This window comes from Leucopleurus acutus, assembly GCF_964270905.1.
Source record: "Leucopleurus acutus genome assembly, chromosome: 11".
NCBI classification, from domain to species: Eukaryota; Metazoa; Chordata; class Mammalia; order Artiodactyla; family Delphinidae; genus Leucopleurus; species Leucopleurus acutus.
In genome coordinates, this window is record NC_139152.1 from 12,397,647 (window position 1) to 12,423,107 (window position 25,461).

The 25,461-nt window shown below is 36.4% G+C and overlaps 1 protein-coding gene across 1 annotated transcript in view; it reads right to left on the reverse strand.

Moving 5' to 3' along the window:
• Positions 1 to 5,573: 5,573 nt before the first annotated feature.
• The window catches only part of RERG (RAS like estrogen regulated growth inhibitor), a gene marked incomplete at its 5' end in the record, with an annotated part of 97,666 nt that continues 77,778 nt past the window's right edge, over positions 5,574 to 25,461 (reverse strand). The window contains 4 exons of the mRNA XM_082849488.1: positions 5,574 to 6,003; positions 7,550 to 7,623; positions 16,508 to 16,564; positions 17,075 to 17,130. Coding sequence (XP_082705614.1) covers positions 5,596 to 6,003; positions 7,550 to 7,623; positions 16,508 to 16,564; positions 17,075 to 17,130 — 595 coding nt within the window. The 3' untranslated portion in view covers positions 5,574 to 5,595. The remainder of the gene's footprint in view (positions 6,004 to 7,549; positions 7,624 to 16,507; positions 16,565 to 17,074; positions 17,131 to 25,461) is intronic.

Consider the following 25,461-nt stretch of genomic DNA (forward strand, 5'->3'; position numbering starts at 1 on the left):
AACTACCACAGCAATCATAATATAGGCTAGTTCTGTCATCCTAGAAATGTTCCCTTGAGACCCTCTGTGGTCTGTTCCCACTTGTTACAATGAATGTAGTTAAAAATATGATTACATTTAAAGCTACCATCTAGCTCTTATTTTCTGTTTATCCCATCTGTTATTTGTTCCATTATTTCCTCTTTTTTCTGCCTTCTTTTGAATTGTGTATTTCTTATGATTCCATTCTATAAACACTATTGACCTATTAGCTACATCTCTCTCTGTTTTTGTTCTTGCTTTTGTTTTTAATGGTCATTCTAAGATTTATAATATACTCATTCAACTTATCACTGCCTACCTTCAAATAATATAATTACATTTTATCAGCCTTTGTTCCACTGTACATATGTGTTTCCATCCACTACCCCCTACCCTTGGCTGCTTTTAAAATGTTCTCTTTTTCATTATTTTTCAGGAATTTGATGTTCCTTGGGGTGTTTCCTCTGCTTTTTTTACTTGGTGTCTACTGAGTTTCTTGGAGCTGTGAGCTTATAATTTGAGAAAGTTTTCACTGTTATTTGTTCAAATACTTTCTTCTATCCCACCATCCCTTTCCTTTATTTCTGGGACTATAATTGTACGTATGTTAGATTGCTTGATTTTGTTTCAGATGTCACCTATTCTTTGTTTATTATTGTCTTTTTTCCTCTCTTTGCTTCATTTTGGATTGTTCCAAGTACTATGTCGTTACGTTCACTGGTAATATTTTTTTAGGATCTCATCTGATGTTAATCCTTCTCAGTGTTTTATTATTTCAGATATTGTATTTTCCATCTCTAGAAGTTACAATTAGGCCTTGTTTATAGCTTTCATTTCTGTCCTCATAATGTTCATGTCTCTTTCTACCTTCTTAGGCATATGTAGCATATTTATAATAACTGTCTTAAGTTCCTTGTTTGTTATGCTATCATCCAGCATTTCTTGGTATGTTTCTATTGGTTGATTTTTCTCCTGTTTATGGGTCATATTTTCCTATTTCCAGCATTCATGGTAATTTTTGACTAGATGCCAGACATTGCAATTTTTGTTTTGTTGGGTGCTGACACCGCTTGTTTTATATATTTGAAAGTTGCTAAGACAGTAAACCTTAAGTAGTCTCACCACAGAAAAGAAAAGGTGATTATGTGAGGTGATGAACATGTTAACAAACCTTATTGTGGTAATCACTTGGCAATACACACATGTATCAAATATCATGTTGCACACCTTAAACTTGCACGATGTTTTCTCCGTTATATCTCAATAAGGCTTGGGAAAAAATAGACACTGGGTTCTAAGCACTAACAGAAAATCTTCCTTCTGATTCTACTTTTAGACCCAACAGTTATATAGTCCCAGAGTACAGTAATGTCCAAACCAAAAAATTTATTCTTAATTTTGATCACCCCTGGGAGTATCATTATTCCAGTCACAAAGAAGCAAGTTTGCCACCCTTACTACATGGTAATGCAGGGTGAACATAAAATTTACATGAAAATAAAGAGCAAATGCTCTCTGACCAAAAAAACCCAAACATGTTATAACAGGAGTAATTCTATTACCAGGCTCAAATTTTAAAATACCATGGTTCTAGAGCATGAACAAACAAACAGACCAATGAAACAGAACAAACAGTCTCAAAATAGACCCATATATGTCGGAATACAGAATTTGCTAAATGCAGCATGTCAAACCTATGGAGAAAAAAATATTTGTCTTTATTTTTTCTCAGACTGTCCCAATAAGTTATTAGCTCAGGACAACTTTACTCTGAATTCAACTTTACTCTGATTAAATCTGGCCAAGTGAACTGACTAGTTCCTTATCCTCAAAGTGAGCATAGGCTGTTTTAATAAGAAAGCTTGTTTGGTATCATACTTAGAATGCAAGATGTTGTGTTTATCTTTGTATATGTACGTATTACATATATTATTTAAAAGAAAGGTCCTGCCTAATGGGTCTCTTCTTTCTGTGCTGTGAGGCATATGAGTACAAACACAATGTATAGAAAAAAGTCTTGACTCTTGAAAGAAAAGCAATTACCAAAAAGCAAACGTTGGTAGTGTGATGATAAAAACTTGTCATTATTGTTCAAGAACACACGTTTCCATCATTAAAATACTGTGTGAAAAAAACCGACTTGTTTATAATCTTCATTTGTGGAGAAACCTGAGGCATGAGAGGAATAACTAATTTATATTTGTGCAATCTCATGTTCTTCTGTAATTACCACTTGGTACTTTTGCCAGTGGTTCTATGTTTTAACAGGTCTGGATTTGTATGCATATGTCTAAGGAAGATGCTGGTGGTGGTGACTGTGAATCTCACTTCCTTAGTGTTTGACTTAAGGTAGCATCCAGGTATCACACTAGGCCTCCTTAGGAGCGTGCTGTTAATGGGCACTAGCTGAGCTTCATCTCCAAGTATAGTACGAGAGAATGAAAGAGACTATGTTTCTAGAAGAGGACATTTTAAAAACAATTTTACTCTGCTCTCATTTTCCCTACCCTTGTCTAAATGGACTGAAAATGAATTACAGCTAAGTTACCTACTTGGTCCTTTAAGATGCAATTACCTAAACTTGTAGTTCTATGAATTTTTGATATTTTTTCTTACTTCCAAATCCTTTATCCTTTTTCTTTCTCTTAATCCCTTCTCTCTGCTTCCCTTCCCTTTTCTTCCTGAAGAATGATACACGTGGCTCTCCAAACTCTTTTAATTACTATACTTACCATCACCTTTCATGTCTCCATCTTTTGGTTCCACGCTATTCTTTTTGCCTAGATATTTTCACCATCTTTCTTTCCTGGATAACTTGTACATACAGTTGGCCCTTGCACAACATAGATTTGAACAGCATGGGTCACTTCTATGTGGATTTTTTTTTTCCAACAAACATACTGGAAAGATTTTTGGAGATTTGTGATAATATGGAAAAACCTGCCGACAAAACTCATAGCCTAGAAATATCGAAATAATTAAGAAAAAGGTATGTCATGAATGCATAAAACATGTAGATACTAGGCTATCCTTACATAGGCATAAGGTGAGTGATATTTAATATAAAATTAATAATGTGTTAGTTTTCTTACCATTTTATAACATTGTGTTCAAAAAATTACATTACAGTACAGTATACTGCTCTCTCCTAATTGAAGAAATTACCTGTCAGCCTATCGTCATGGGTGAGTGTTTTTTTAAAAAATGTAAATGTTTCCAATACGGTATTATGAATATGACTGTAATACCGTATGCCGTACTATTATAGCCGTTCATTCATTAGTGTATAGGCTAGGCTATCGTGAAGTAATCATTTTGATTACACTAGGCTACCATAAAGCATTCTTATTGCAGCTTCCTCGTTATCAATGCATGAAATAAATATGAATTTCTTTTTCACATGGTCTTTCCATTTTTGACATTTAGCGTTAGTAATACGTATTACATCTACAGTGTTTTGTATCATATAAGACAATATTGCTGTAGGTACTGACAGATGATTCATCTTGTAAACCGATGATGTAAACTTACGGTATTGATAACTACAGTACAGTATTGTAAAAGTATTTTCTCTTCCTTATGATTTTCTTAATAACATTTTCTTTTCTCTAGCTTAATTTATGTAAGAATACAGTATATAATGCATATAACATACAAAATATGTGTCAGTCGACTGTTTATTTTATTGGTAAGTCTTCTGGTCAACGGTAGGCTATTAGTAGTCAAGTTTTGGAGGGAGTCAAAAATTCCACACAGATTTTCAACTGCGTGGAGAGTCGGCACCCCTAATCCCCGCCATTGTTCAAGGGTCAACTGTATTCTTCAAGGTTCAGCTCAGAAACCATCAAATGGACTAACATGTCAAGTTACATGCCCAATTTATCTGTAAATATTTGTTCGTGAATGAATGAAAGCATAAATGAAACAAGTCTTCCCTACATTTTCTCCTTCCTGTGTCTTCATCCCACAGCTCAAGAACAAGAGCCATATCTCAGCCTACTAATATACCCTAGTGGATCATAGTATGGGCTCTACTGTCTGACTTTGCCTCTCTGGGTTCAAATCCTGGCTCTGCCCACTAAGTAGCTGTGCAAACTTGTTTTCCCTTGAGGCTCAGTATCTTTATCCCTACAACTGTGATCATAGGGGTATTGTGAGAATATGATGAGATAATACATAAGGCGCCTAAAATAGCACCTAAGCACTCTAAAAATGTAGCTATTATTATATTCAAGTGGTTCCAATTTCCTGACCCACCTCCACAGGACCTTCACAAGAACAGAGCTGTTCAGGTGCTTCTTTTCTATATCACATTCACTGATTCGTCAGCTCTGCAACCCAACAATCTCTTGAAGTCTCTCCTAAAACTACAAACTTTTTATGTTATCACAAGAAAGACTGCCTGAAGGTGACAGAATGTGAAAGTTATGCTTTTTATTATATTCACGTAAAATAGTCAGTTACACTGAGTTGTCCAAATGCATTGGTGAATTAAAGCCTCCAACTCTTACAAATTTTTATACATATATCTATGCATTTATAAATACACACATATGTAAAAGATATATATTTTCTTCTAAAATAAAGTGCCCAAATCTTGATATATGGGGGCATAATAGGGAAAAAAGAATCATAAAGCTTTATCAATTATAGACTGTACTTTCTCAATATAAGAATCTGTTTTATATGCATTTATTCAGGTATAGGGAACTCTAATCACTCATTCTTTTCTGAATTCTCCTAAGTGAATTAATTTATCTGAAATACTAGAAGCCACATAGTTCGCATTCAATAAAGTCAGGGCTTGGTGAAAAGATTCCTTTCGTCTTTACATCGCCCTGGGCTTGGTGAGAAATGGTCCAGGAGGATTTAAATTGAGGGGTCCTGCTGCCTTTGTTACAATTAAATCTTGTTGGAGCCACAGAAGAAGAATTAGGGTGCAATGATCAATAGATCAAGGAGAGAACCAACTCAAATTGAAATGAAACTCTCTATGACAGTGGAAAACTTTGTGAGAGCATGTTTGAATTTAAGAACAAAACAAGGGTTAAAGAAAAACTAGATGATTTAAGATAATTCAGAAAAATCCTCACTTCAAATAGAAACTGAGGCTCTATTCCCTGGTCCAACATCTTAGGTACTCTTCCTGTGTTTTCACTGTATTTTCTATTATCTTAGACTTTTAGGGTGATCATTTGTAGACTTTGACAAGGAATGGAATTTAAAAATGCCTCTGAAAAGACTTCCACCTATCGAAGCAAGGTGAAGATGCCTAAAAATAGCTTAATATGAACACAGCCGTTGCAGAATCTGGTGATTACATGTTCAAACTGCAAAAGAGCATATTTTATTCAAGCAGGCAAAAGAGAGATTGTCAGCACTGAAATTGCATTAAAACACTCTATAACTTCCCAGCATATGGGAGGCTGGGACCAGTGGGAAGCCCAGATGTTTCCCAGAGTCAGAACAAGGAATGGAGTATTTTATTTGGGGGGAGAAAAAGGGAAAAAGGGCAAGAAAGTGTTTCCATTTACCCAACCCACCTGAGCAGGGCCTTCACAGGAACAGAGCTGCCTAACTGCTGATTTTGGTGAGCATCTTGTTAATGGCTTGCTTGACGTGCGTGGTGGAGCTGCGTCGCCTCGTCTTGCCCTGGACCATCCTCCGGCGACGTACCTCTCTACACAGCTCGTAGAATATCTCGGTGATGTTCCCTTCCCCGGTACAGGCAGAACACTCATAAAAAGCACATGCCAATTCTGTGGCCAGCTTCTCCCCTTCTTCTGTACTAACCTGTCTGGAGTGGTCCAAGTCAGCTTTGTTTCCAACCAAGATGAGAGTCACATTCTTGGGCTTTTTGATCTCATCCAGGATGTTCTTAAGTGGCAGCACTTCCTCAAAACTTCCTCGGTCAGTAACGTCATAGACCAGCACAAAGCCTTCCCCCCATCGCATGTGTCCTTCCCTCTGAATGGTGTCTTCCTGTTGGCAAGGAAAATACGGCAGTCGGGAGACCTGGCAGTAATTGCCATGTATAGATGCTGCAGATGCTAACGGTGATCCCTTAATGACTATTCCTTATGTTCAGTGTCATTAAAATTTCTTGGTAGTCTGCCTGAACAAGCTGACCTTCTCAATCAGTTTGGAGTAGAAGCATTACTTAGGGAACTAAACATTTTCTAACTGCATAGAACCTAACTTTCGGCTTCTGATTTTTTCTTGCCACATCATTAAGTGTGTAATCCCAAGAACTACAAAGAAATTATACTCTTAGTTGAGCATATTGCCTCTGAGACTTTTCATCACAAATAAAGAATTGGCCAATAGGTAACAGACAAGTAGACCTTATCCCATCCTTTGAGATCAGAATTAGAGGCATGGCATAGTGAAGTGGTTTTTAATTTTTTTTTTTTTAATTTTTTTCTCTCTTCAGATTAGATTAGCCCCCAGGACAGAAAAACAGTGAAAACTTGTATAGAGAGTCAAACTCAAAGCCTGGGGATTTTGGCTTCTTTTTCTATCTCAACACCCTCCAAATATTATGCAGTCTCAATAATGACAGAACCTCATTTGCAGTGATTCTCAAAGTGGGTGATCCCTGCTTCCTCAGAAGGCAGCATGTGTGATTTGAAAATGCATTGCCTTTATAGGCTCAAATGATTTCTGCAGGCAAGTATTTCCCTGCTGCCTCTCTTTAGAATCAGTGCTGGAAGGTGAGAACATATATAGGGAGCAGGTAGTGATGAGAAGGAAAACTGTATAATTAGCTGCAAGTATATTTCTTGGATTAAATACTTTAATTCAAGTCTTCTTGGGATCCCAAGTAACTGAAAAGCATCATGAAATCCTTCAGCTGCCTAACTCTCATTCTTAGTGGTCATGCCTAATCTTGGGAACCAAACCTACCTATGAACTTGTTTATAATTTCAGAACGACTGGCTACAAAACAAATTTATATTAGTTTCATTTTAAAATAAGTTACTATTGTTCAATGATGTGGCTCAAATTTTCAATCAGATGTGGTGAGGTCTGAAAAGAATATTACAGAAGGGATTCTGAAAATGAAGTATTCCAAAAAATGATTCTAAGGTCATATAAGTTTAGAATATAATACATAGTACATTTCTTAAAGATTCACCTTATACATAAGCATATTAAGGCTCTGAGAACTTCTCCAGTAATGATGTCTGTTTAACTTTATCACAGCATTCCAATGGGAGTTTTGGGAGATCTCTCCAACTCCCCAAAATATAGGTGGGCAATTCTATTCTAGATGATATTATGTGAATGTTATGATATTTTCAAAACCCCTTTGGAATACTGGGTAATTTACATAAGGATGCATTTGCAAATAAGTTAATACTGTTGCAAATAAGTTAATATTGTATTTAAAATAACTAGATAATTAAATTTAAAAAGTCTTTAGGCATCATTAGTTAATTATAGGAAAGTATCTTAATTTTGTTCATATTATGCACATCGCATTTTTATTTGATCCAGAAAATACTTTAGCTTATTCCTCATTCACCTGGCCAGCAGTATCTAGTATCTCCATGGTGACAACTTCATCATCAATGGTTGCTTGGTGTCGGTAGGTTGATTCTGAGGAAAGGTGAAAAAGAAGGGGAAAAGGTAAATAAGTGCATGATTTAATTTGATGCTTAGAATTACCAATTATTCACAGGAGTATGTCTGTTTTTATAGCATAAGGGAATGTGCATCCCAGGAAGTCTTTGCCTCTTATTTTATTCTCTTACGAGGCCAGCTTCCTGATGCTCTCTTCCTTCTAGAATGAGGCCTCTACATCCTAAAATGAGAACGTGATTCCCACAAGTGCATTCTACCTTCATACTCCTAAAACTCCAGTTTCTGGAATAATGTTAATTCCTGTTCCAGACAAGATGGCATATAGACAGAAGCTGTTCATTTCTATCTAGACCTCAACCCTAGGAATGTAATGAACATTAGAGGGAAGTGGATGGCTATCCATGTAAAAAATGACTGTGTAAAGCTATGAGGGACCCTTGGGGCAGTAGAAGGTGGTTGGACCCCAGTGACTGGGGGTTGGTGAGGAACAATTACCCAACATGGAGGAGGGCTGGGCAGCATGGAGGGGAGAGGGAACAAAGCAGAGTTCATGTTGCCTCTTCAAGGTAGAAAAATGGCAGCAGTTCAATACCAGCCAGAGGCTGGTAGGATGATATCAGAGTAGTCCCCAAGCTCTGCTGGAGTCAGGAGAAGTTAGCAGGGCCAAGGGCACCAGGTGGCTGAGTGTGCCCCTGAACGTGAAATGGAAACCAGAAGTTAAAATGGTGCTGCTCTATATGAAAACTAGAACAATTGTCATAAAGCACTCAATAAATGATTAAGTTGATGAAGTTCAGGTTGACGAACTCTCCCTGAAAGCACTAGTAAATGATAAGAAGGCAAATGTGAAAGTAAAATATAAGAGATATGGATAATAGAAATAGACATGTTATTTTCTACTATAAAATGAGCCTCAAAGAGAGAATAAAATCCATAGAAGAATGGAAAATATTTGAGGTTGTAGTGACTGAGAATTTCCTAGGATGAGAGGCATTGAACAACTTCATATCAAAAGGACTGACCTTATAGAGTGGATAAACAACAAGGTCCTACTGTATAGCACAGGGAACTATATTCAATATCCTGTGATAAACCGTAATGGAAAAGAATATGAAAAAGCATGTATATATTTATAATTGAATCACTTCACTGGACAGCAGAAATTAACACAATATTGTAAACCAACTATACTTCAATAAAATAAATTTTAAAAAAGAACTAACAGGACACACAAGGAAAAAAGTCCCATGTCTCAACCTGTTACAACAAAATGTAAGGATATCGATGACAAAGAGGAAAATTTTAAAGGATCTAAAGGAAAAAAGCACATGACCTACAAAAGCATGTGATTCAGATTGACCCTGGGCTTCTCATCAGCAAAACTGAATTCAGGATCCTAATGGAGTCAAGCAAAGCAATGAAACTACAACAAAAGCAATCCAGAATTACAGTTCTAGATAACAACAATATATCAGGTTGGAGGCGGGGGAAGAGACCAGAGGCAGGTTTGAGGGAGCTAATGTACTTGTCTTACTCCAAATGATGACATGACAAAAAAGAAGAACTGAAAAAAGTGAGCAAATTATTCAACTCAACTGTTAGAAGAGGAAAACAGAATAAATCCAAGAAGATATGAGGAAAGAAGTAAAAGAGAAAACATTAGATAAGGTTGACAAAACCAAAGCACAGTGCTTGAAAAATTAAAAAAAAAAAGGTGGGTGGAGGAAAGGTAAAAATCTGGCAATACTGACTAATAAATTAAGAGAGAAGGGCGATCAAACAAAATTTAGCATAAAAAGGGGAAATAATTACACATTCTGGTGAAATAGTAATAAAAATAATGTTATGAACTGTATACCAAACAAATTTCAAACACTTGATAAATTTTGTGAGAGAAAAAAATACACAGATTGTTGCAATGAGAAACAGAACACAAGTAGATCAATAGTGGGTAAAGAAATTTAAATGCTGATTATAGATTTCTCTTTGTCATAATGAAATAACTACACTCAATTGGCTTTATAGGAGGTTGCTATTAAACATTAAAGAAGCTGTTCTAGAAAAACAAAAAAAAAGAATAGCTACCTATTACACGAACTCCAACAAGAAGTATTGCAAAAGTAATATGAAGAGAAAAGAGAAAAAATTGTAACCTAATTTTATTCTTTTTTTTTTTTTTTTTTTTTGCGGTATGTGGGCCTCTCACTGCTGTGGCCTCTCCGGTTGCGGAGCACAAGGCTCCGGACATGCAGGCTCAGCGGCCATGGCTCACGGGCCCAGCCGCTCCGCGGCATGTGGGATCTTCCCAGACCGGGGCACGAACCCGTGTCCCCTGCATCGGCAGGCGGACTTCTCAACCACTGCGCCACCAGGGAAGCCCCTATTCTTAAACATAGATTCAAAAATTCTAAATAAAATATTACCCAGTTGAATCCAACAGTGTAATAAGAAAAGTACATCATAAACTAGTAGAGTTTATTTCAGTAATGCAAAGTGTTTATAACTATTAGTGCAATTAACACATTAAAGGACTAAAGAAAAAAAACACATGATTACCTCTATAGGTAGATCTACAGCATGATAAAATGTATATAAACTTAAAGTATATGCATATATAGAAAAATACTTTTTTCAAAAAATATGTAATAGCTAGCACATACTGCTTATCATTTGAACATGAATGGTTCTAAATGCTTTACTTATGTTAACTCATTTACTCCTTACAAATATTTCATGCAGTATGTATTACTATCAGATCCATTTTATGTGAAGAAACTGAGGCACAACAACATTTAATAAGTTGCTGAAGGTGACACAGGTGTTAAGTGGTAGGTACAGTTGAGACTGGAACCCAGAAGATTGGCTTTAGGAATTTAGGCTTTGAACCACTGTGCTAAGTAGCAGCCGTATTAGATTATGTACCTATGGGAAAGAGGAGGGCAATGAATGTCAGAAGAGGGGATGCAGGAAAAATAAAGTGAAATAATATAAAGGCTTCACATACACATGACATGGTGCCAGGAAAACGGCAGCATGATTAACTGAAGTATTAACTCAATTAACTCAATTATTTGCACTTCAAGTACCCAAATCACTAACCAAGCAACTAACTAAAACTTAGAAGTTTCTTTCTCATCAGGGTAGCCACTAAACCAGTGTTTTTATTTCATTTCCTCTCTATCTGTCTCATGTTTCTGACTTTCATTTCTTCAGCTCATCAACTATTTTACAGTTCTTTTCTGACCACAGTTTTAAGTAACTTTGTTGTAAATCAAGTCTCCTACTCAAAATAGAAGCCACAGAAAGGAAACTTAACTAAGCAGCATAAGCTATAGCCAAGCTAGCCTTCGACCTGCCATCAGTCGTGTGTAATGATCATTGCCATAGGCATGGCCCATTGCGAATGTATTTTCTAAAAAATAAAATTTTAAAATGAAGTTTTGTTTTGTTTTGTTTTTTTTAGACTCCACATATAAATGATAACCTGGCCATGGACATTTAGGGTGCTTCTATATTTTGGCTATTGTAAATAAATGTACAGTTCAGGGAATATAGCCAATAGTTTATAATAACTTTCTATAGTGTGTAATCTATAAAAAATTGAATCACGATGTTGTACACCTGAAACTAATATACTATTGTGAATCACTATTCCTCCATTTTAAAAAATGAAAATGGGATTATGTTCAATAGATTTTAACAAGTGTATTTTACGTTACTGTCATTTTCCTATAATACGTAATCCCTATGTGGTATGTACAATGATTCTCAATTCTAGATCACTCCATCCCCCTACTCTTCTATGTTAAATGGGAGATTATTGTTTTGTCTGATTGAATGCTCTAAAATACCATTTACAGTAGCTACTCATCTAGAAGTTTTCTCTCAGTTATTTCCTTTTCATCTTCAGTGCTCCAGCCTGAAGAGGAGAGGCCAGAGGGCAGCACACAGCTAGGATCCATGCCCTTTTTGTTTCTCTCTCCACTGCTCTGCAGTGACCTTTGCACTGCCTTCCCTTTGAAAGGACTGGCATCAGCCCTGGAGCCTGGAAAACAAGAGTTCCGGGCTCTAGCCCATCTCTTTGCACCAAAAGTTGTCTGACAGGGACGTTTTTCTCAGTTGCCCCCATGATAAATAGGATATGTATTTCAACCACAGAAGGTCACAGTAGGGGGGGAATAAAATATAATGAAAATGGTATGAAGTTGTGCGATTCTTTGGCGGTTTGTTAACCGAAACAGAAACGCTGAAAGGCAGGAAATGAGGGAATGTTAGCCACAGACAGAGCAGCGGGTGGCAGCAGTGATTTCATCTAAGCTGAACACTGGTTTCATGCCATTTGAAGCATTTTTTTCTTTAAGCCCCTTCTCTCATTAGGAACCCATGTCTACATGTAAAACAGTGGAAACATTGCTTACAGAGGCAAAACCTTGTACATCGTGTGCTAGAATTATCCGAAGATAATTCTAAAAAAATGTACTAAGTACTTTGGAGTGAAATTCTACTATTCATTCTAAAACATGAGAATAAGTGTGTATGTGTTTGGAGGGTGGAAACACTTTTCTTTTTTTCATACTAACAGAGAATGATAATTTTTAGTCTTTTTTCTTGAATGTTAGGGAGAATGATTGTTTAAGAGATACTTTGAAGTGAACCAAATATTGTATACTGTAAGGTCAATATTAGTTTCAAGATGGAATTAGGCATATTAAATATATATATATATTAAACATATATCTGAAGTTCACTGTATATGAGAGATACATGATGTATAACCTATATTCATTACCATTTTATAAACAGAAGTATATTTTGTATACTAAAAGAAGCTGATGCTCAAAGGGATGTTTTGTGTGATCAATCCTTTCACTAATTTAGCTCTTCTGCAAATTTCAACATATTAATATGGACATTTGGCTAGTACAGTAACAATGACAGTAATGTTTATTTATGCTATAGTGGGAATTGTACTAACTGGAGTTCTATTGCGGTCTAACCACAGACTAGCCACGTAATCTTGGATAAATTTACTTCTTTGGACTTGCTTCCTTATTTGCCAAATGACGATCTCAAAGTTCCTTGCTGTGCCAACATTAAATAGTTCTGTGAGTTGTCTGAGCACCTCTGCTTTAGTATCCAGTTGAGAGCATTTGTTCCGGGTGTGTCTCTCTCTTAGAATGAGCCTTTCCAAGCAGAGGGAATTGTAATGCAGGCAGGAAGAACCAATCTCAAAATCAAAGTGTCAGTGTGTCCAATATGTCTCCCACTTCCTACCCTCACTCTTGTCTGAGCCTTTACTAACCAAGTAGACACCATAATCCATTCAAACACAGGGTAGGTTAGCCTTTACTAACCAAGTAGACACCATAATCCATTCAAACACAGGGTAGACACCATAATCCATTCAAACACAGGGTAGTAGTCGTCTCTCTCTCTCTCTCCAACTGCCCCCAACAAGCGTAAGTACACGTACACACACAGCTGTACACGATCTAAGCCTTTGTCCGTGTTCTCTACCATGATCAGCATTTTCTGAAGGTAATATGACTCTCAGAGGTAGAGATTCAGTTCTTTTTTTGGAATCTAATCAGAACACAGCAGCTGTGCTGCACCCAGAACACTGCTGCCGCCTCCCTCAATCAGGGGTTTTTCCTGGCTAGGTGGTCCAAGTCCCAAATCCTAGAGGCTCCAGTGGTGGTTTTCGAATGCAATTCACAGACCAGCTCTGGCCTCTGACAAAGATTTCACTGGTCCATGGCGAAATGAGAAAAACTTAAGGAAAACTAAAATTGTCCAATGTAAGGGATTGAATTTTTTCTTAGATTATATCCTTCAAAACACTTGGAGGCTAGTAATATTTCCTTCTTTTATGAAATGTAGGTGCCACCAGAATGTTTAGTTTTCCCTCAGCCTCTGAGCCTCCGTCCCTAACTGGAATTCCTGTGATAGTTCCTCTCCTTAAAAAAAAAATATCTAAATTTTGGGAATCACTTGCTGTTTTCTTTATAGAATTATCTGAAGCAAGAATTATCTGTAGCAAGCATTTTCTTTATAGAATTAGCTCAGAGCAATAGATATTCCCGTGTTGTTAACATGTTGAATGGTGTTCATCGTCTTCAGCGTCTCATGGAGCAATAATTCTGTTACAGGTTGAAAAAAGGCCCCATGTTTTGGAGGAAGGCTGTGCATTCAGAATTCAAAACTGTCCTTTGCAAATATGCCATTTTACTTTCTAGGTAGCTTTCCCTTTGGATGGTGGTTTTGAAACTCTATAATAATAGTATGAAGTTACATACAGGAAATGCTTGGTTCATCTTGAATCAGATGGATTGGAAACTCCTGTAGGCTAGAACATTAGTGACTTCTAGTACATAAGTGTACACACACACACACACACACACACACACACACACACATCCAGTTTCCAGGGTGACTGAATGAAAGCCTCACCTGGGAGTGAGTCATCTATCTGATACTCCTGAAGTCAGATGAGCACTCTTGTTGCCTAGCAACTGCAATCCTTTTGGAGCAGCACGGTACAAGGTCACTCAATAAAATTTCATTCTTCTTTTTTTTTTCTTTGCGCTACGCGGGCCTCTCACTGTTGTGGCCTCACCCGTTGAGGAGCACAGGCTCCGGAAGCACAGGCTCAGCGGCCATGGCTCACGGGCCCAGCTGCTCTGCGGCATGTGGGATCCTCCCGGACCCGGGCGCGAATCCGTGTCCCCTGCATCAGCAGGCGGACTCAACCACTGCGCCACCAGGGAAGCCCAAATTTCATTATTCTTAGTGAAGGAAGCCCGAGCTACAGATAACTGATGCAGGAGCTTTCTATTAATAGCTGTCGTTTTTCAGAAGGAATAAAACCAAAGGGAAAATGGTTCACCCAAGACTAAGTAAAAAGTAACATTAGTTACTAGAACATATTCAGAGAGAGCTCAAAAATTTTATGAGATCATTTTTTAGAAGCTTCATCTTTCATTGAGATGTACTGGTACAGCTAAATAAAATTAGTATTTTTCTATTAAACTCCCATAAATTATCAAGATTCTCAGGGACTATAATCTTTATAAAACTTAGATAAGTAATAAAAATATAAGAGGAGAGTAAGCATTTACTTAGGTGGGGCAAACAATAGATAATGAATGATTTTTTCAAACCAAGTGCATTTTTAGATCCACATATATCATCTTAAGATTAGATTGTGGCTATATTAAAATGTGTCAAAAATTATTGATGTTGAAAAACATTTTATTTAAAAGCAGAAACAGAGATGATTAATGAATGTAGAGACATGCTGTTCTCTTAGATTAAAAGATTAAATATCTTAAAGCTGTGAATCTTCTCAAAGTAATTTATAGTTTTAATGCAATTCCAATAAAAATTATGTCATGTTATGATAGAGTTTTAAAAATTGACCTGGAAGAATAAACTAGAGATAGCAGCCAAGATAATTCTGTAAAAAACTAAAGAAGGAAGGCTTTCTCTACTGGGTTTCAACATGTTCTCAGGAACATACAATTATCAAAAGCGTGTGGTACTGGCATTGGATGTGAAAAGCAAATCTAGAACTGCAACCTCACATGCATGATCCCATGTATGAAAAAAAGGCAGCATTGGAAGCAGTGGGGAAAGGTGGGGATGGTTCAGTAAATAATAGGAAGACAGTTGGTCAACTATTTGGAAAAGATGTTGGGTCTTCACCTATTACTTCTCAGTAAAATAAATTCTATAGATTAAAAAGTTAAAGATTAGATAAAATATAAGATCACTGTCTATTCCCTTCCCTGTTCAGTTCCCCTTTGTAATGCTTATCACTGTTTGACATGTATATATTTGTTTTTTGACTCTTCTCTCTTCATTAGACCGTAAGTTCAACCAAAGCCCATGTTTTCTCCGTCTGCCTATTGATTTATCCGCAGCGCCTAGAATCATCCTAGGAGGCATTTAATACATACTTGTCAGATGAATGAGTGAAAGCAATGAAAGGAGGCACAAGGGGAAAGAAAGCCCCCTTTTAAACTGAGTGTGTGTAACCTTGTAGTGATAAACACGAAAACAAAAAACAAACCAGGAATCACCTTGCCCCACTTCATCATTCTGAGGAAGGCCAGCTCGGTCTGGGACACTGTGCCTGGTAATGAAATGATGTATGCCTCTCTCTCTTCATATGCATTTCAAAGACATTGACCTTTACAAAACCAGCTGAGGTCCCGAAGCATAACAAACAAAAACTCAAAGGCTTAATTCAGAGTCAACTCGTAGTTTATTTGGATTCCCCCATGGATTTTCAGTGTTACTTTGAAGATGAGAACTAAATAGATTATGAATAAGTACTCTGCTTTGGACTATGAAAAATACATGTGATGAATACCTCATCCATGAACACTACTGCTACTTTCAAGATCCAGAGATATCAATTTTTGCTGCTTTTTTATTTTTTAAATAGGCTTAAATCAGATTCATTGGGGAGAGCAGGGGGAGAAACATAGTTTATTTATACATTTTCCCAAAATGAGCATTCACAAGTTTTATATTACTGTTATCCTCTCCTCCCCATGCCATTCTCTCCCATACCCAATTAGCCACGACTGCTGCATCCTCTTTCTCCCACTAGAATGATGCTACGTTTACTGATGGAAGAGCATCAAGTTGTACCCATTTCCTCCTTGTCTCTGGTTTGACCTGATTTCATTCTATGCATTAAAATTCCACAGGGTTCTAAGCACAGATGGCATGCAACGCACATCCATCTTCTCACAGGGCTTCTTCGCATGATTTGATACAGCACTTCCCAAATAGCTGCAAGATGCTTAAAAATGTTGCAACAGAAAATGTCATTCTCTCTTTTGGGTCAAAACTTTGATCAGAGAGAAGGATGAAACAAAATTTGACCTACCGAGGGTGGGATCATATTCCCAGATGAACCGTTTGGTCAGAAATCTCACTACAAGAGCTGTGGAAAAAGAGAACAACATTTCAATCAAATTTGTTAATTTTCTTATAGTTCTTACCCTCATCAGGAAAGAGAAATAGCCCATACAACTATATGTGTTTTATGTTTCCTGGGCATATAAACCCAATATAAACCCGATATATCGATTTATGTTTATTCAGATATTTTTAAAATTTCATATTGTGGCCTAAAAATTGGTGTAATGTTTGAATGGTTTGTTGTGCATTAATGAACATCTTAGATTTGTTCCTTTAGTCACAGAGTTAAAAACATCACAGTGTGAAAATGCGCACATATACAGTTTTTAGCAAAACAATGAATGTAGCCATAAAGCATTACAATATGGATGTCTAAAGTTTGAATACTGATAATGATTGATAAAGACCAGTTAAAATGTGATAATTTTTACTGTAATGAAAAGATATTTGTATTACAAAAAATACTCAAAATTACAGATTTTATTAGTGAATCACTAAAGCTTCTCAAAAGTAAGGCCAATGAAGTACTTACTGTCAGGATCTGGAACTATGCTATTCACTTCACTTGCATGATCTCCTCGACCAGTGCTTCACCCCTGAGAGGCAGGTACTAGGATTGACCCCATTTTTCAGATAAGGAAACTGAGGCTCTGAGAGGTTAACTCATTTAACTAAGTCACCTAGCTAGTTAGTGGCTGAGTCAGGATGTGAATTCAAGAGGCTGTTTCCGAAGCCTGTAATTTCTCCATTGTCTAAACTGAATTTAAGGCCAAGGCCATCTGGCTAAGATTTAACTAGAAGGTGAGTCAGAAAAAGAGCGATGCTTGAGAGAGGTGGATTCTATTGTCCTTAAAAAACCGATGGGACACATGCTGAACATTTTCTTATTCTTGTATTATAGTTGAAAACAATGGTTTTTAATCTTAAAAAAAACTTTTTTTGGAGGAGAGTATCACAGACAGTTTAAAAATAGAATGTAAGCTTTGGACCCTTTCCCTGGAAAAATGTATATACACACAGTCTAGTATATAATTTCAGCAGGCTCACCAGCCCTTTGAATACCCTTGATGGTCTTTCTGGGATCCCACTGACCTTAACTAAAGAATCAATGTCTACTGTATTTTATCATTTAAAAATGTCTATTATGGTAGTTTTACTGAAATGCCCTTTATGTCGTAGTCTATAAAGATAATCCTTGGAGAAACAAGACTATTTAGTTGAAAGTCACTGTCAGTCTCTCCTTTGTCTGTTGCCTCTGTTAGGATCAACAGGGTATATACCCTCCTACCGCAGTGGTTTACATGAGAGATCCCAGTGCAAATTGCAATGAAAACCTCATAAAACAGACTACAAGTAAACGTGCCTTGGCTGGAGACTGAAAGCAGCAATGTTCTTTCTAATTACAGAGTGTGAGGCCGAATTTGAGCCAAAATATTTGCAGTGCCTAAAGTAGCAAAGGCCACTGGCCCTATAATACTTCCCACAGTGAGTGTACGTGTGGTTTGATCTTCAACTTGCAGAGTCTGTCACTGTCCCCTCTCTTGAGACTGTCTTTTTTTTTTCCATGTAAGAAACTGTAAGCCCTAGACAGATATTCTTCTGTTTTTCAATTGTCAGTGTTAGTCAACATAACTGCTTACAGTATTCAAAGAGTTTCACATTTTGTCAGAACGTGGAGTTTTAACTCAAAAGGTTGTGACCTAGAAAAATTCATTTATCTGGCATCTTCAAGCCATGAGCTATTAAAATTAACAAAATTTTTTACATAACTGAAGTTTGAAGTACCCCAGTTCCCAGACCATTTAAATTTAATCATTTCTCAAAGAAATCTTTATAAAATGTTTTAGACAGGCCATTGCCTTTCAAAACCAAGTATACCGAGTAGAACTAAGTCACTCTTAAATGTCTGGATCTTAGTTAAGAATCTTGATTAGTGCCCTGTGTAGTTATGTGGCGATACTTTTAGAAGCTGTAGAGTCATTGAGGCAAAACAATTCTAAAGTGCTAGGGCTTTTGCGTATTTTTAATTTTTGGTTATATAAATATAATTTTTCATATACACGCATATATAATATTTTCCTCCCTGAAATACCATGGCTTTCTCTCTCTCTTTTTTTTTTTTTTTTTGCGGTACGCGGGCCTGTCACTGTCGTGGCCTCTCCCGTTGCGGGGCACAGGCTCCGGACGCGCAGGCTCAGCGGCCATGGCTCACGGGCCCAGCTGCTCCGCGGCATGCGGGATCCTCCCGGACTGGGGCACGAACCCGCGTCCCCTGCATCGGCAGGCGGACTCTCAACCACTGCGCCACCAGGAAAGCCCCATGGCTTTATCTTTTTGCCACGGTTTCCGAGACTACCTCTAATAACCTATCTATAAATGTACTTTGTTACTTTTATTATTCCAAAGATGGATAAGCCGTATTAACAAGCTTGTTAGAATTTTGCCTAATATTGGAGTAAATTAGTTCTGGGGTTTGGTTTTAAACAATTTGTTCCAAGAATATAAAAATGATTCTGGTGCACCTTTGAGTTATCATTTTGTTGTTGATAACGTCGTTCCTGCTGGCTCCTGGGTTTTGGGCTTAGTTTCAGATTGTCACCTTGCAATGGGCAGTGCTGCTCAGCTCAATCAATGAAATCAATCTACACATTTTTAAAGGGATCTACATCTCTATGTCATGGTTATTTTAACAAAAGAATCCTACATTTAAAAAAAATTCAATCTGCTTCAAATGCAGTAAAAATCATCAAAAGCCATTTTGAAAAATGGACATGTCATATATTCATTTTTTGAAAACATGTTTTCATCTCTCACAGATTATTCATGGAAAAGACAAATGCATTTTATATATTATTAAGTTTTCAATAATATCATAATGTAAAATTATTAGTCAAAAGAATGCAAATAATTTTACATCTTTGGAAATGATATCTGCTAAAGGCTTTATTGTTATTTAAATTGTCTGAGGTGCGTAAGTGACATTCACCATTTATTGATGCAATTACAAAACTTCACCAGTATTATTTCATCCCTAGTTTTATTATAATTTTATTACAAAATATAATTTTCATATGGGATATATCTTATCAAGTCTCACCTCCTCTACCACGATTACTCTCATCACATGGTTTTACCTCTTAATGATAATACAATTGCTTTCTCAGTGGTGTCCCTATTTTAACTGCACCCCCCAGTACTCCCTTACACTACTCTCCACACAGCAGCCAATGATTCTGTTAAAACTTGAACGAACTCTCACATCTTTTCCCCAAACGCTCGCTGACCTCATCTCATTGAATAAGTATTTTTCGAGTGACTTCTCTGTGCCAGGTTCTGTTTTAGGTGTTTGCAATAATCCAGTAAACAATTGAGACAAAGATCTCTGAACTTACCAAGCTTATATTCTTCTAGGAGGAGACAGATAAAAAATAAAAATAATTAATAAATTACAATAGTCTGTTAGAGGTGTTAAGTGCTATCAGATAAACTAGGAAGAGCAAGGTAAGGGGGATTCAGCATTGGGAGATGAGGGTGTGAGAGTTATTATTTAAGACTGGGTGACCAGGGTAATTCTTGATGTGACCAGGGTAATTCTTGATGGGAAGGTGATAGAAGAAAGAGATGAGGGAAGATATGTGGGGGGAACAGTGCTTCAGGAAGAGGGAACAGCCAGTGCAAAGGCCCTACAGCAGGAATGTGTGCTTGATATGCTCAAGGAATATTAAGCAAGCCAGTATGGCTAAAGCAGAATGAGCAATAATAAGTATAGTAGTTGATTAGGTTATTTCCTGTCTGTCATGATTATCAATGTAAGCTAGTTTCCAACAAAACGGAAAATTCACTAAGTAGAACTTAATCGAAAGAAATATTATTAAAAGCGACATCAAGATAATAAATAAATAGTATAAAATTCTGTTTATAAGCAAGAGTTAGATGCGAAAGTTTCTATATTAAAATAGCCATACTATTTCTAAAGGTTAACAAGATTGGGATAGTTTTTCAAAATAATTGCTGATGTCATTATCACGATGAGGCAGACATCTGAAATACCAGCTTTAATGACTAGAATGATATTTTTAAATGAAAATTGATTGGATGTAATCTGTGCAATAAACCAACTTTTAGAAAGAAATGAACTTTTCAAGGTAAATGAAAACTAACACACATGATATTCTTATACTTTAAAAAAATTTAAGAGATAAATTCAAGAGAGATTCAGACAGAACTTTCAAAGGTTACTTTTTAGACTCATATTCTTAAAAAAAATCCTATTATGTATGTCATTATTTTTCACTTATACAATCATGAAATAACTTGATTAACAATCTGTATAATACAACTGTGTTGTAAGATACTTAAGCATATGAGACCCCCTAAATATTTGTGATCATTGTCTTTTCTCTAGGTCTCTTAAAGATGTATCCTTATTATTAAAAATCTAGTCTTTTTGTCTGAAAGGAACTTTTGTCTCTTTACTGATGTATATTGAATGTGTTCTCAGTTAAAGCAGTTTCCAATTACCTGTCCTTTCCAAACTCTGGCTTTTTCATCTATAATATACGGATAGCAATATCACCTTGTGGCTCATAGTTGATTCTTTTGCTTCTCCTGGATCCTCATATACCTCTGCAACATGAATTTCAATCATTTCCCATAGCACTCCTTACATCACCCCACCAGACTGATTGTACTCCTTACTAACATCACGCATATTCATCTCTTAATGCCTCTAATCACATTGTTACTGCTGCCTTGAAAGTCCTTATCTAACTAATAAAATCCTAATCATCCTTCAAAATCTAGTTCAAATATAACCTCCTTTATGAAACCTTTCCTTTCTTTCTGTATCAGTTAGCAATTGCCATGTAACAAATACAACCCCAAACTCAGTAGCATACAACAATAAGCATTTATTATGGGAAAATTATCATGTGCTTATAGAATCGTGGTCAGTTGATTATCTTGGGAAAAAATCCAGCTGAAAAGTGTTTAAAATAGTTAGGTCAGAATTTTTAGGATAGGAAAAGAATTTCTCCTTCAATTGAGAGTACTTCAAGGAACATTAACTTTCACCTGCCCATTTTGACTAACTTTTGAACTTGCCTTTGATCCTGGTAACACACCTTACCCTTAACTTCATATTGTGCTAAGTGAAAACCCTTAACTTCATATTGTGCTAAGATGGTGCTCATTATCTCCTACATTCATATCATAATGAAAAGTTATTATGAATATGTATTAAGTGATGTATATGGTTTTTATTCGGTAACCTGCAGGACTTTCATACAAAATATATTTATTTTTAAATTGTAGGACCAGGTAACTTTTAAATACTTTTAAATGACCTTCCACAAGAGTCTATTAAATTTAGAGCAATTATTTCACGAAGAGTTTTAATTATGCTGTGAAAAACAAACAAAAACTTTTGTTATAGGAAAAGAAAGCATAATCAGAGTCCATTCTGGGTTGTAAGTATATTTACTGCCTGTTATCTGAATTATTTTTCCTATTTTTTTACAACCAAACTTCTCAATGTTTAATACACATGTTAAAGCTTAAAAACCATGAAAAAACATTATAATAAACTTACACAGTATCCCATTTGTGAAACTTCTCAAAATTATGATGCATAGAAGATAGAATGTCTCTCTTTTCCTCTTCTTCCCGTTTCTACTTCATTACACTACTTACACTGTAACTACTTGACCAGCAAAAAATGTGAAACAATGGTATACATTACCAAGCTTAAATGGGTGGCAAGAGTCAACACTAAATTGCTTTCAGTTTGAATTTCATGAGTGATAGGGAAAATGTCACAATAAGTAAAATATGTGAAAAATCATGAAAAAGAGAAAGAGGAAAGAGTTTAATACCACTTGGGAATGGTTTCCTCACTTCACTAAGCACAGCCTCAATTTAAACAATATCATAAAAATTATAATGGGAAAACAGTAAGAAAAAAATAGTGCAGTTTTGTCCGTATTGTTATCCACCTTCCTTTATTGAGTGTGTGCTATCAGATCAGGTGCTGTGCTGTATCTTTACATGTATATGTTTACTCTTCATTGCCCCATAGCATGGAATATATGCATGTGATTATGTATATGGATACACATATTATAGGTATGTGTGTACTTCAAGGAAGAAATTGAGGCTCAGATTATTTACATTTCTTCCTGAAATATGTGCCCACTTGTCTGACACCAGTGTGTCACCCTCTCTCATTTAGTGGAAGTCCCTCTTTTTACAGATGAGGAATTTGCCACTAGAAAGCTGACAAGTCTTATTGGTATACTCCTCTATTGTTACTAGACTCTTAATTTGAAAAATTTCAGGGAGAAAGTTGTATGTACTTTAGAAACAGGGTCTATTTTGAAGAAAATATATTGTTTAGTCACCTAACACTGCTTTTGTGACCAAAAAAGGGATCAAAACCCTGGTGAAAATAAAGGCTTGAAATGTCTCTAGAAAAAAAGTGAGTTTCTAGACACTTCTGAACACTCCTGGGCTTCTTTTCTTGCCTTCGTGTGGGGCACTGACCCTACTCCTTTCATTCTGTAATGCATGGTGTACTAACACACAGGGAGAAAATGCAGTCATCCTGATGGTATCATTTGGCTTCATCGGAACGTGGTTTGCTGTATGTTTCTTCAAGGTTGCTTTCAAGGTTAATAATTATTATTTTAAATACAATGCAGAGATCCTTACTCATTTTGAGTGTCCCATAAATAATTTCAGGCTGATTTCTTTTTTAGCTTTGCACCCTGGAAAGTCCAAAGAAGCTAAAAACTAGTCAGCATATTAAGTAGGTAACCCAGAATGGAACTGAATCAATGAAAGGGAAAAAGATGTATTTAGAAAGCAATAGACTCATAAATAATGTTACTATTCACCAGAGCATTTCTACTTGTGGTAACCAGTGAAGGATCACCTCCTCTTTCAAGTCTTCCCTGGCCTTCCCAAGCCGTTAATCACTCCCTATGTGATGTGAAATTGTCACTTGTTTCTTCTCTATTATAAAACATGCACAGCTGCCTTATAAATTATTCACTTATACTACCTTATGTGTTACAAATTGTGAGTGACCTGAGATCAGAGATTAAGCCTTGTTCACCTTTATCTCCCATGGCTGGCATACTGCCTGATACATGATATGTGCTCAATAAATATTTGAAGAAACCAATGAGGAAACAATTAAAATCTGGATAAATTATTTGGCCCCTGTATTACTACTGTACTCAGGTTGGTACTCTAGTGTGCTTTTATTATCTGAAAACATCTTCTTTACAGCGGAACTTCCAGTGAATATATAGCACCACTTCTCAGGTTCAATGCCTACTTCAGATGTCTATTGAAAACCTGATTCGTCAACCTACAGGACCCTCCAGGCCCCTTCTCTCGGGCCAGAGGAAACCACAGCCCCAGACCTCATACTACTATCAGCCCTAAGTTTAACTCCAAACCTTCAGTGTTCATAAGCGTCAGGGAAATAAAAATGAGCTTACTTACAGAAATAGAGCGAATTCTACCTTAGACCTGTGGAGATAGTTTATTGCTGAATACATTAATTTTGTAGAACTAAGTACCTATTTAATAACTATATGAGCTGTTGGATTAAAGTGTATATACTCTTAGAAAATACCATTAAGTAGATTTTAGTTATGATTTAAATAAAGACACTAATGGAACTTCTGGAATGCTAACTATCAAAAGGGTAGTTTGTATTGAATATTGACTACAAGCTTATTTATTTCTCATAAACACTCTCAAAAGTAGGAATTAATGTTCCTATTTTACACATAAGAAACCTGAACTGAAAAGTAAATAAACTTGTCTATTTTGCAGAGCAGTCAAGTGACAGAACTGATTGAACCCAGGTTTGTTGACTTTAAAATGCATGCTTTTTATAATGTCCAATATTTACCACTATATTTTAATATTTCTATGGATATGATTTAATTCTGAATGGTTGGAATTGTTTTCCCTATGAGCTTACATCTGACAAAGAGGCATGCTTTGAAGAGTGCATTTTTTGTTCATGACTAGATTTCTTCATCCTCAGTGGAGGGAATATCCATGACCAGAAACCATGGCAACACAGAAAAAGAATATGAATTTCAAGATGCAAGAAGGAAATTTTATATAAATAAGATTTTTGTTTTTCTCTTGAAAAGGTCTTTAAAAGATGGAGCAAAAGAAAAAAACAAGTGTGCAATGATACAGACATAAAGTAGTATATGATAAGCAACTATTTTCTTACTAGTTTCCTCAGTCATTAACAAGTTCCTTCTTTCAACAACACAGAATAGAATGTCAGGAAACATTTTAGGCAGTGAAGAAGACAGCACAGAAAATAAGACACGGTTCCTATTTTCGAGGAGCTGAGAATTTGCACTTTTGCATGTTCCAGGAAAAATCAAAAGACATGTGGGTAATTTAGAATGTTGTCTAAGTCCTGTTATGATGCCTGGGTAAAAGAAGGAAGGCCAGAGTGAGGTGAGTCTAACAGACTTAAGTGCCTCAAAGTGAGAAAACCTTCTTGTGTTTTCCAGAAGAGAAAGTGTAATAGACAAAATCAGAGTCATATGTATAAAGTGTCAATCCTACGATTGCTTCTGTTCTGTCTTTCAGATGGATGGGGTTTGGCTAAAATACAAGAGGAAGTTCAGTTTTACCTTTTTCCTTCCCTCACCCTGACCTCAATCATCCGCCTGTCAAATCAAGCCTCCAGATAAAATTTCCCTATTCCCCGCCCCCTGGATCTGACACTTCTGGTCTTTTGTACTTTATTCCTGGGTCTCTCTTCAACCACCAAGCCCCAAGTTCATGTTCTTCCTTTTAGCAGGCTTCTCTTTCTCTGACTACACTAGCCTCCCCCAAGAAACTTGGGCCATTGTGCCTCAAATCAAGGACTGAACT